This window comes from Cydia splendana, chromosome 3, assembly GCF_910591565.1.
Source record: "Cydia splendana chromosome 3, ilCydSple1.2, whole genome shotgun sequence".
Classification (NCBI taxonomy): Eukaryota; Metazoa; Arthropoda; class Insecta; order Lepidoptera; family Tortricidae; genus Cydia; species Cydia splendana.
Genome location: NC_085962.1, coordinates 12,177,572 through 12,190,792, shown reverse-complemented (window position 1 = coordinate 12,190,792; position 13,221 = coordinate 12,177,572). Strand labels below are relative to the sequence as shown.

The window sequence follows — 13,221 nt, the reverse complement described above, 5'->3', positions numbered from 1 at the left end:
GAACTTCCTAAAGTAACTTGCCAGGCCTAAAAATTGCCTGGTTTCGTGTACAGTTTTGGGCACAGGAAATTCTTTAATAGCAATACTCAATAGTCTTTCTTTCGCTGGGCTGTATACCATATGCAGACACTTCATATCCTAAATAATCTATGGATGTTGCAAAAAAACAACACTTTGATAATTTCAACGTCAAACCATGTTCACGAACCAATTTAAGAACTTCTTCCAATTTAGAAAATCCATCGTCTACTGACGTCGTTGGGATTAGCAAATCATCCATGTAAGCCAAAACTGAATCAAACCGCTTGGAGCCTAAGATTTTATTAATGACTCTTTGGAAAACGGCTGGCGCATTTGCCAACCCGAACGGCATCCTATTAAATTCATAATGGCCGTCCGGGGTGACAAATCCAGTTAGGTGTTTAGTTTCCTCTGAAAGAGGCACCTGATAATAGCCTGATGCCATATCAAGAGTAGTGAAATACGTATTACCACTCAAATTAGCAATTTGATCTTCTATTAAGGGTAAAGGGTACCTATCTTTAACAGTTTTACTGTTCAGTGCTCGAAAGTCGACACATAGCCTTTGTTCGCCAGTCTTCTTTTTAACCATTAAAATAGGACTAGCATAATCAGAGTTAGAATCGCGTATAATGTCATTATCCTTTAGTTCATTAATCATCTCTCTAACTTTGGCTCATTCCGAATGTGACAAGCGATATGGTCTGTACACAACGGGTTTATCATCAGTTAATTTAATGTTCATTTGAAATTCTTGTGAAACACAACCTATTTTATCCAAAGACATGGCAAAACCATCGCGATATTTTTGGAGCAAACTGTGCAGTTTCTCTAAATCATCAGGACTTAAATTTGTTCCTACTTTAATGTCCTCAATTTTGATTGGAGGCACCGCTTTATTTTCATTTATACGTCTAACATTTATTTCGTTCGTTTCTGTAAAGATTATAGCCCTAGATAATATAGTGTTTTGCCTAAGACAAAAGGGTTCTTTGGACCTACCATACCAATATATTACCCTTGCCATTTACCACATTATACGCGCCTTGGTGCACATAATACTCCTTTCCGGGTTCGTTTCTATTCTGGCCCTCAACATATATGTCACCAGTATAATCTCGATTACTAACTACGGGTACCAAGTGAGAACCTGTCAAAACAACTTCCTCGGATAGAGCCAACGTAAGTTTTGGTGCATTTAATTCAGGCAGAGGTGATTTATAAAATATCAGCTTCTTGCAGTTTTTCAACACTGTAACATTGGGAAGCTCTGTAAAATTCTGACCAATGAGTAAAGGGTGTTGTAAAAGGTCGTCGTATACAGCGTAAACTTCGATACGTGTATCGACGTCGTCAATAGAAATCATAACCTCAGATTTAAAAAGCGGTAAAACACGACCGTTTCCAAAACCCTTTATAACAGGCAAATCAAGATAGGTTTTTTTTTAGCTGTAATGATTTAGCAATTTTACACTGTATTAATGAGCACTCACTACCAAAGTCAATATATGATTGAAATGATTTATTATCAATATCGCATTGTTTTACAAATTTATCATTATTTCTCTCACGATCACTGGAGACGTGTAGAACTCTTTCTGTTCTAACGTTATCATTTTTGGGCGCATAACGATTTCGATAACAGTTTTCTTCAGTGTGTCCCAATTTGAAGCAAATTTTACATTTATTCACGGCCTTCGGACAGTTAGCAACCAGATGCCCTTCTTGATTACAGTTGAAACACGCCTTGTTTTTAGTATCTGTTGATTCTATTCTATTCCTCTTAAAACACTTATTCGTCATATGTCCTTCGCTACCACAATAGTAGCATTTAGCTTTCTTGAGTGAGATGAAGTTGTCAAATCTAGTAGTATATCCCCTCTTTCTTTGTGTTTGTGATATTAAAACACCTTGAGGCTGCTGTAATACAAAGTAGTGTAAAAGATCTTCCGGCTCTTGACACTTCAAAGCTGTGGCACTATTCCTCAGAGAAATATTCGTTATTCCGTGAATAAGACAATCGACGGCTTGTTTTCCTGTTATTCCACACCGGGTCAATAGCATAAGCTTGTCGTAAAAATACGACCGTAAACTTTCTTCTGGGTCCGTCTTTCTACCAAACATCTCCTCGAGCATCAGAGCGAAATTATCATCAACGGGAAATGCACGTCTAAGTTTCTGTTGCCATTCTATCCACGTAAAATCTAAACTGGGCTGGGAGCTGTACCAACTCTTGGCGGTGCCCCTTAATCTTTGGGTGGCACAGTGTGATGTCTGGCGATCAGTCCACTCGTAAATCAGAGCGCACTCGTTTACTTTTCGCAACCAAATATCTATATTTTGTGCGCGACTGTCGGGATCAAACTCAGGTATAGCATTCAACATATGTTGCATACTAAAGACGGGCTTGGTACGTCCTGTTAGTGCATTGATAAAATCTGTAGCATCGATCATGGTTCGATTCGTAGTTGTAACGCTGCTGCCACTCGATTCTATTATATCATTCTGTATTCGTCTACGTATAGTGGGTGGTTCATCTTCATCTGACGAAGATGGCATATTTAAGATCCTCTTCCTTCCTATTGCTAACTGAAGACCACTCGGCCCAGCTTCACTATTGTCCGACATGTCCTAAAACAAGTTAAGTACTATGTGAGTTAAATGTTCCTTAGATCCGTAAACAATTAAGTGGCGCTATTGTTAAAAAAAAAATAACTTGATGAAATGAACATTTGCAACAATGAAAAGACTAAATACAAACTTCTAAATTTGTTCTAATTTTTACATCGAAGTAACTCGCAAGTCTTATTTCTTTTTACATCGAAGTAACTCGCAAGTCTTATTTCTTGCGAGTAAATATTGTTTAAAGAAAATACTTAGTACCAAACACTAAACCAAAACTAGATTACAGCATATTGATTTGATTAATTTACTAAGAATGTTGCAATATGTTAATTTCATTACTTAATAAAAATAATGTTATATCTTAGTTTGTCAGCGCAGCACGAAATCCATTGAATGATATTAACTGTTCGATAGTAATTAAATAGTTATAAAATCGATACACATCTCTACCAGCCAATTGTTTCCTACCGCTAGACAAATAGGTATTACTTAATAAAAGCAATTTCAAATCGTGAATTTATACTTTTCTTATATTGTATATATTACATTTTTTTTTTAAATCATATTAATTATTCTTACTTTATATCTTCTTTTTTTTTAATGTATTTATACCTTACCAAACCTTTAGTAGCTATGTATAATTTAAGGTTTTTTTTTTTGTTTAAAATACCTATTTTATTATTCATCTGTATTTAGCTCGAATACCACTTGGCAGTAACACCCAACTTTAATCAGAAAATATAATTATTTACACGTTAAGCTTACTCCATTTAGATTCATAACATTATTGAAATCAATGAGAATGTGAGTTGACCAGAAAGACAACAAATAGGTTTATAACTTTATTTTATTACCTTTAAATACCTACACACGAGTATCACACAAAAGCCAGTCTTAACGACGCTCACTCATGTCATGCATATGACCCACTTTAAGATTTACCAAACTTAACATCCATGATACACATTCGGTCATATTTTAATGACGTACACGTCATTCTAAATTCAATTACATTGTTGCATGCTCCCTCTATACAACTGACGCTACCCAGTCCAACGCCATAAAAAAAATTACGCCTCCACGCCAAACAGATAACACTTCCATGTAATACAAATGACGCCTCCACGTCATACAATCCAACTTCAAAGATGCATAGTCAATAGCCATGCCATACAAGACGCCATACAAGGCGGACCCCGGGTCCTCGCGCCCCGCGCGGGGGCACAGCCGGGATTGACGCCAGGATGATGATGATACAAGACGTGTCTAAGTCACACGCCTCCACGTCACACAAATGACAATGCCATGTCACACGTGACACCTCCATGTCACATAAATGACGCCTCCACGTCATACAAAAGACGCCTCCACGTCATACAAAAGACGCCTCCACGTCATACAAAAGACGCCTCCACGTCACACAAATGACAATGCCATGTCACACGTGACACCTCCATGTCACATAAATGACGCCTCCACGTCATACAAAAGACGCCTCCACGTCATACAAAAGACGCCTCCACGTCATACAAAAGACGCCTCCACGTCATACAAAAGATGCCTCCACGTCATACAAAAGACGCCTCCACGTCATATAAAAGACGCCTCCACGTCATACAAAAGACGCCTCCACATCATACAAAAGACGCCTCCACGTCACACAAAAGATGCCTCCACGTCACGCAAAAGACGCTTATATGTAATAAGCATATTAATCAAAATATAAACAAAACGGCACAATCATCTATCCATAAAGATAGACAAGAAGGACTAGCATTTGTTGATCTTCAGTTCCAAGTTCGAAGTTTACTTAAAACTTTACAATGTACAATCTTGTAAAATAGTTTGCGTAAATAACCCTTACCACAACGTTAACATGTAACATCACCTAAGTGTTCTTTCTTCTATGACCGAGCTAAGTAAAAAAAAATACACCAACACGAGGAAAATACCTACTAACTGTACAACATTATAAATCAAATAAAATAAACGCGGATCTGAAGTAAGAATGCATTTTTTTTTAAGTTTAATATTGAACATGGTGTGAAACATTATTAGATATTTGCTATTCAAAATCACAGCACAAAATAACCAAACATTTACATACACGTACTTACACGATACACGCGCGAATAGGTAATTCGCAAATCGCGTCGATCTATAACACTACCTTCGGTCATGATTCACAATTCGCTACTCGTTGCGCATTCTTGTAGATAAAATACTACCTTTTCGTCACTTTTTGAAGAATAAAGTACCTAGGCTTTCACGAACTGGTGTTGCAAAACGTATTTATTCATATTGTACCTACGTACCTATACATCGTTGTCTACGTATTCACTACACAAATCTGATTGAGTTTACTGTAACTAAAGCTTAATTCATTTATGTGGAAACATCCTATTATCTATTTCATGTATGCGAATTTCATAATCATAATCATAATCATAATCATAATTAGCTACCCTCATTCATTTTTTTGAACAATATACTAATCATTAACTACTGTACAATTCAACCGAAATACAAATACAATGAAAAATAACTGCCACTCGTTTATAAAAAAAAATCGGGTACTTAGTTGACGGTAGAAAAATTCAATGCTCATAGATTTACTTATTACCTAAATGCTACTTTCCGTTACACGTTCTTATCATTGCAACCGCTTGAAATATAAGACGTTACCACAGAAAACAACCAACAATTAGCTCATCAGATCACTAAATTGAACGTTAAACCTAAACAGCCTAAACTGAGTCACAAAAGAATAGAAACACTTACTTTAAATTTGTAGACCGACGGTTATGAGCGTGAAGATCTGAGCACTTCTGAGATATTATGGCTCCTTCCGGCAGGTCGACCCTTAGTTGCCTCTGATGTCCTTCCATCAGCTCGTCCCGATCAAAAGTGAGCTCCCAGCTATTCTCCGTTCCAGGTTCCGCTTACCCCTTCCTCGCCAATCCAGTTTTTATAGTGTTGCCATACAATAATTATCATTTACCCTAAATCCTGTCGGTAATCACCATGTTTTAATTAGTTTTATTAAATATTATTTATCAAAATCATGACAGTTTCAAACGGTTCGGATACGAAACTTAGTATATGGTGTTACTAATTGTATCAGCATTTTAATTAGTTACAGTTACAAGACTGCAGGTGACTATAGGTTCCTATTTGTATTACTTAGGTCCTTTCCTACGTTAGGTATGATAAGAATTTAATTATCGCGTGTTTCTTGTGTTTGTCTCTATATAAAAAAAACAACGGGTTGCACTCCGGGAGTGCCGGCAGAAGTGAAAACTCAACATTGTAACTCAAAATATTAATAACATATAGTGCAAAATGTCTGCAGTACTATGTGTAATTGATGTTAACGCCATCTAGCGTTGTATCGTCGCATTACTTGAAACTATTACTGGTTTTCAGTTAGGTATATTAATACTAGTTTGAGGGAATCTCACTAGATGGCATTTAAATAAAAATACAATGACATTGTCCGTCACACATCACGCAAGCGCACTGCGTCGCCTAAGTGAAACAGCAGGCTCAGGCATACATTTTCGCCGCGCGGTAGAAAGAGAGGAGAGACGCCTTACGCATTACGCCTTACGCTGTCTCGAGTTTATCATTTTTTCCCCACCTCAAAAAGTGCACAGCGCCGCTAAAGAAGTTTTCACTTCAAAAAAAAACACGTCTTTATAAGTTGGTCAATTTTTGTCAATTTATAAGTTGGATCAAGAATCTTTGTGTAACAACAATAAGTTTTAGTATGAAGCATTATTTTTCCGTAAATTCAGAGATATAAATTATGAAATACATATTTGATTTTCTCACAACGAAGCCTTCTATCTGATGACTCACACAGTATAGTTTGCGAAACGTTCTTATTTCATGTTGTAATCTACTCCCCGAAATGCTCAAAATGTAAGTATATTATTTACACATCCGTCTTTGAGTCACCGACTTACATAAATGTGTACAGACTTCTACTATTAGTATTTTGTGCAACAGGTACCTAATAAGGGTTCTTAAAATTCAAGAGCCGAAGTTACAAAACGAAATGAAGTTGATTTTGGTAAAGACAGGCCTGACAATTTTAAGACATAAATTATGTACCGTTACACAAAATATTTATACTAAGACAGCGCCAAACACCTAAAATTAAAAATAAAATCAAAGTAAATATTGGTTCGGAGATCTTTGCCTAGAAGTCAGAATTAAACAAAAAAAGAATAGTTGCATATTCCTAAGAATACTGGTATTAGGTTAGGATTCTAAGAACACTGCGCCTGGGCCCCCCGCGCGCTGCGTTTCTTATGAAGTTGATTTCGATCTCACTGGCAGTCATTTAATCTACAAATAAGAGTGCTGGAGTAGAAATACATAATTAAAACCATTCCCGTTAGAATCATTATGCAATTATAGTTCGCACCAGGCACGAAGCCATAAAATATATTCGTCCACACTTCTTCCCGCACTTATAGCGACAACGAGACGAATAGAGATCTTATTCGGCTCTGCCGATGTATGACACGTGAATTATTCATAGAATATTTTATCTCTTCACTCGCAAAGTCGATGTCATGTATGTTTTAGTTGAGACTCGGATCAGGCGCACGGCGGAATGAGTTTTCACTTTCAAATGTTAGTGTTTCATACGGACCGCCGTTACTGAAGCGAGAAATATTGGTTTTATTTACATTTTATCGTAAAGTTTCACGTCGTGCTGTGTAAAATAAATACTATTTTCTCGTTCGTTGCGTAAAATTCAGAATTTGTTTTCTCCATTTTGCTCCTACTTATTTAACTTTCAACAATCGTTGTAAGGTAAGTAAGTATATAACGTAAGCGTGAAATAAACAAAAGCATTGTCATTAATAAAGCGAATGCAGAGTACGAGCGAAGCGTCTTAGTTTTAGATTGGGAAATAATGCTTCCTCGGATTTTAATGCATTTTATCTTCTACATTAAGTACTCGTATAGTGAATTTTGTAAGGAAATTCGTTATTTTATTTTTTACTTTGGTTTTTGCTGTAAAATGAACGAGCTGAAAGGAAATGTCTTGCCACTAGTGCAAATTATTCTATATTTAATACAATGATAAATGTGCATTAAAATGTACCTATTAAAGGTGAAGCACATTTACGGTAGTTAATAGTGGTATTATTTGTATATTTATACCAAATATTAATTATTCTCAATGTTAATAAAACAAACAAAATAGAATAAGGTTCTTAAACACAATTCTTAAGAAACCAATTTATAAAATTCCAGATGTTTGACAACAATTCCCTGGATAGATTAACTGGCCTGAATATTTCTGAGGCCGATTGCAGAAACGAGAGTTCCCAAAGCGTTAAATATTTTATTACAGACTTCTGCTCGCCCGGCAATACATAATTAAGATTTGTCATGATAGAGTTTAGAGTTTAGAGATAGAGAGAATTTGCGGAACTTACCCGGACTGTTATCGATTGACTCAAACCATTTTATTGCTCTCATTACACCAAGTTATATTAAATACCCAGACTAAAGGGTATAGCAATTTTATCTTAATATATTTAGCCTTATACTGACACGCCCAAGAATAAAAATAGGTAAACCTACTTAAATATGTATATAATAACCTTTATTCAATACATACATTTTAAAAAAATTTGAAAACATATATATCTCGTGCTTGAGAGGAGGCCTGTGCCTAGCATTGGGACGTATACATATAGGCTAAATTATGATTATTTAGGTACATATTATGAAAACATAAATATTAAAGTTAATTCTTCAAACACATAATTTTTACGGGAAATATGTTCAAAAACCTCCTGCAGAGAGTAATAACTTTTATCTCATACATATTTTTTATCTAGGAATTATAATTGCTGCAATCGAAACTTTTATTCACCAATCATAACTTTTTTTATAAATATATATTATAGCGGGAAATTGGGTATTGGATAATATTCAAAGCTGGCGCGGTCGATATATTTATGGAGAAAGGATGTCTGCTGTCTCTGCTGTCAGTGTCAGTATGCCTGGGCTATTTTGGAAGGCATTATCTATAATAATATATTCCGTGGCTGACTGTAGGACATATTTTGGTATTCTTCTAATACAATACAAATACTCTTTATTGCACACCTCAACGAAACAATACAAAAGAAAACAGAAATAAAAGCAGAGGTAAACAACAGGTGTAACTTATGATGTAAGTCAGATAGATATTTTTTAACGAAATCGTTGTGCATTGAGAATGTTTTTTGTAATTTAACGTTAAGTACTTAAAGGGGTTGCGAGACAAGACCAAGAGAAAAAAAGAGTTAGACCAAGATAAGTCTGCAGAGATTTTGACAGCACACGCAGTGCCAGTGTTATTTATACGTCATAATTTCATAGAAGTTTGACGTTTAAAATAACACTTGCACTGCGTGTGCTGTCAAAATCTCTGCAGACTTTTCATGGTCTAACTCTAGTTAGTTTACCGTAAGCTGGTGAGCAGGCCAGTCACATTAGAGTTCTTTAAATAAAAGTCGGATATAAAAAACTCAACTTTCGATTTCCGGTTTATCGATTGACGTTTGTCACCCTGACTATACGACCCGAGAATTTGATCACGGGTTAGCACTGATTGACTAGCACGTTATCTTTTTGCTGATTAGCAAAGTAATATTTTGGTTTTAATTTGATCAATTGTAATAGTCTATCATAAATCATAATACCTTCGTCAAACAGGCAACTTTTTGTTATGATCTTTAAGCAATAATAACAAATTTGCTACCATTGTCCTGCTAAGGCCCCTGGTACAGTCACTTGCAATAAAATGTTACTGTTCGCAGGCCGCACATATGCGACATATGCGACAAGCTCCTATGGCTCTACAAATAAGATCGCGTCGGATATTTTTGCGGTCTTCGTTGTGTAACATAGGTATGATTGCAGGTGACTGTACAACATTTTGTACATATATTCTACAATCTCAATCTATTGTGAAATTTTATAATTAACTAAAGGTTCTAAATTCAATAAATAAAACAATTGCTTCTGGGTCTCAGGAGGATATAGCAGAACTGTAGGTATACAAAAGTTCACAGGAATTCGAAGATACGTACAACGACCATGAAACGTAGGGAGTTGCAATATTAAGTTACACAATAACTGGGGCACCGCGAGAGTCGAGCAGCGCCCGCCAAAGTTTGCTTTAACTTAGAATTCCGTATGCAAACTAAGACATGTGTAGCGTAAGATCTTGATAAAATGAGTCACGGGTTGAAAATTCTAATAGCGGCAACGACAGCAATACAATATATCAAGCAAATTGACAGTGGCATCGCCCGCGTCAACTCTACAGCAGTCGCAATATAAAATGTTACCTATTATTATCTACAATAATATACAGATGTAGCGCATAATAATTGTTTTCCATCGTATTTTCTCTTCTCTTCAGAAACGTTCGTATATGTCATGCTACTTCAGTCAACATCAGTTATTTTTGTGCCGAGACTGACTGAAATAGCAAGACACGTTCGTACGTTTCCGTGAAAATACGATGGAAAATAATTATGCACGTGATATCCATCAGTAAACGTCTGTTTTTAATGGTAAACAAAACGCTCTCTTGTAATAATTAACTCTTGCAATAACGTCGAATAAAAAACAAGTGACACACGAAAAATTCATATATAACCCTCTGGCGTTTATTGATATTGATGCGGCCATACATCTTCCCTACTTGGACCTTATCAATCATCCGAAGTCGCTCTTGATACCTTCTGGGTGCGAAAAGGAAATACCCAACCTCTTTCTGCAGTGTAAAACAAAAGAGCAACCACTAGTAGGAAAATACTGTTACTTAAGACTTTCTGTGATCAGAAAAGCAACGAGCCGACAGGGTATAGTTATTATGTAAAGAATATCACGGGACCTAAAAGATATCCCTGCCAGGCAGAGATTTTAACTACCTCATCCGATGCTACGGAGGTCTACCTACTCTATTGTAAATTACTGACATACAGACGGTTTTCCTTGTTTTATATATTATTATGATTTTGAAGTATCGCGTGGTTATGCGATTATAGCATTGAAATTGATACTAAATACAAACATGCGTACCTATGTATTTGAAAGATTTAGATTATTTTATTTACCTAATACACAATGAGCATTTAATATGGACGACAATTGTATTGCGAGTACGAACATTATAGTAGAGTGATAATAAAGATATTTTATTTCTTTTCACTTCAATCACATACAAAAACACAGCGTTTTTTTCTTTTTGGTTTTACAAACTAATCCATAGTTACCTATACTTACAACTTGCGTGCGGCGGCAACAAGTTGTATATTTTATCGATAACGTGATATCGACAACATCACAATGCTGGGTCATGACGTTCAACATTCCTAACACTCCTCAATCTCCTCATCCTACGGATTTCGCGCGCGGACTGTAGATTCCAATTCAGTGTAATGAATTCTGACAACACCAGTGTAGTCGATGATCCAAACGATTTCATTATAGTTTATCACTGTCACATTTAGTATTTAGTCACGAGAATAAAATACAATCATTGAAGGTAAATGGCGAATAATTTAATCAGATTGAGCAGCTTACCTCGTCAATTCTCAAAGTTCATTTAGAAAAAGTAAAGAATCAGGTAATATTTAATCCTGACAGTGAACGTACATTATTTAAGACTCTGAACTGGCTCTCAACCATCTCACCATCCAGTTTAACTATAACCTCAAGATCAGAGGGCCTACCGCGAACCACGTTCGACGTATTGCCTGCCTGTCACACTTACGTACAAATTTACAAGTGGAACAGAGAGGCAACACGTCGAACGTGGTTCGCGGTAGGCCTTCAGTAACTAATATTGGTATACACTTATACTGGTTCACTTGATGGTAATTCTCTAGTTATGAAGAATAACTGCCTCGGGTTTTATCTGACATGGCTATTGATAGGAGATTCTCTCTGATGGATAATAATCTCCAAGTGAACCTACCTACAACAAATTCAGAAGTATTTTTGATGTTCATTAACACTCTTATAATCGGTCAAAAATGACATAGCATGAAGCAGGATAATTATGATAATACCTGCCAGTTATTACACAAATAAACAAACAATATTTTTATCATGTACTTAACAACTGACCTTGTTTACTCAAATTTCCCAATTGTCTAAGTAAAACAATCATAATATTATTATAATTTCGCTAGGTCATAATCTCTTTGTTTACCTACTTGTATTCTTATGAAAGGGATTTCACTAACATTATTATTCATAATTATTATCAATTATGAATATTTAATGTTGGTAAATAACTAAACATTCCATTTTTAATTTAGGTTTAAGGACTGTTCATAATTTAAATTGCGGTTAATATTTTGGTTGCGCTACCGTACATTTATTGTGATTATGTTTTACCTCTTTGTAATAACATCATGATTGCAATTTATCACAACACACCAAATAAAGACACAATATTAAATTATTTTATAAGTATATTGCATGCACTTTAACATCCATGTTGCCGCAATATGCGGCAGGGAAGGAAACGCAAAATGGGAACTGCAAGTGACAGAGTGCCGCTTCCTACCAAAATGGCTACCAGTAACAGAATTTTCAGAATCCGCGAACAAAAATATTAAGATAATATTTATATTACTACTACGATAAAAATATTTGATCCAGTCGGTAGTGATTCGTTTTCGTTACTACTTACACTGTGGAATGAAGTCAATGCCACTTACGGTATTCCGATCTTAATGACTAGCAACGCACTTACAACCCCTCTGTGTTGCGAGTGTCCATGGACGACGGTAATCGCTTACCATGCGGCGATTCGCCTGCTAGTTTACCTCATATATTATAAAAATAAAGTACCAGTTCATAACGGCATTTCTACTAGACAGTGAACTAAATGTTGTATCTTGCATGACTTGTAAACGCGGCCTCGTGGAACTTCGAAACATTTACGCGGAACGGAATAAGCTCTGAACACTTTACAATTTAAGTTTGCGATTATTCTTTCTCGCCAGGCATTCTTGCTGTTAACGGACGTAACTTACAATAATTAAACGCTTCTACACAAACATTCCTTTGAATTTGTATGTTACATTATTGTAATTCTTTTCTCACCTACCGCCATTCACAAACCACTGTTATATTATAAAATACCTTGCTCTCGCCAGTCAATAATGTGCAACGAGATTTCGCAAGAATACGGGCAAAATCCTTTTTGTCCGAGGTGAACAGGAAACGGTTTAAAACGTCTTATTGTGTCTTACGGCGAGTTCCCTTATCTCCAAGCAAACTTAAATTTATGTTTTCCTAGAGGCTTTGAAAATACAACGTGAAAAGTTTTAAATTTTGTGTAAATTGTTGAAAGGAACTGATAATAAAGATATGGGCTTACTTTTTTTATTTAGTGAAATGATTTACGACTTTTATCGCCTTTTGAGATGGACTGAGTGAGATACTCGTATATCAATGTCAATTAAATTGCTATATTTTATGGCAGGCTTATTTTAATTTAATCACGCAAGCTTTGTTATTTAATTATACTGTTAC

General features: G+C 35.7%; 1 protein-coding gene across 1 annotated transcript; it reads right to left on the bottom strand.

The window, feature by feature from the left end:
* Positions 1 to 543: 543 nt before the first annotated feature.
* Positions 544 to 5,637, bottom strand: LOC134806272 (uncharacterized). The gene is made up of 2 exons (XM_063779499.1): positions 5,428 to 5,637; positions 544 to 2,652 (listed from the first exon to the last, which is right to left on the bottom strand). Exon 2 carries the CDS (start codon positions 2,647 to 2,649, stop codon positions 1,450 to 1,452), a length of 1,200 nt encoding a protein of 399 aa, XP_063635569.1. The 5' UTR covers positions 2,650 to 2,652; positions 5,428 to 5,637; the 3' UTR covers positions 544 to 1,449.
* Between the last annotated feature and the right edge of the window lie 7,584 nt (positions 5,638 to 13,221).

What these genes read in the sequence shown, in the direction of transcription:
- LOC134806272 (XM_063779499.1), bottom strand. Translation starts at nt 2,649, where the DNA reads ATGTCGGACAATAGTGAAGCTGGGCCGAGTGGTCTTCAGTTAGCAATA.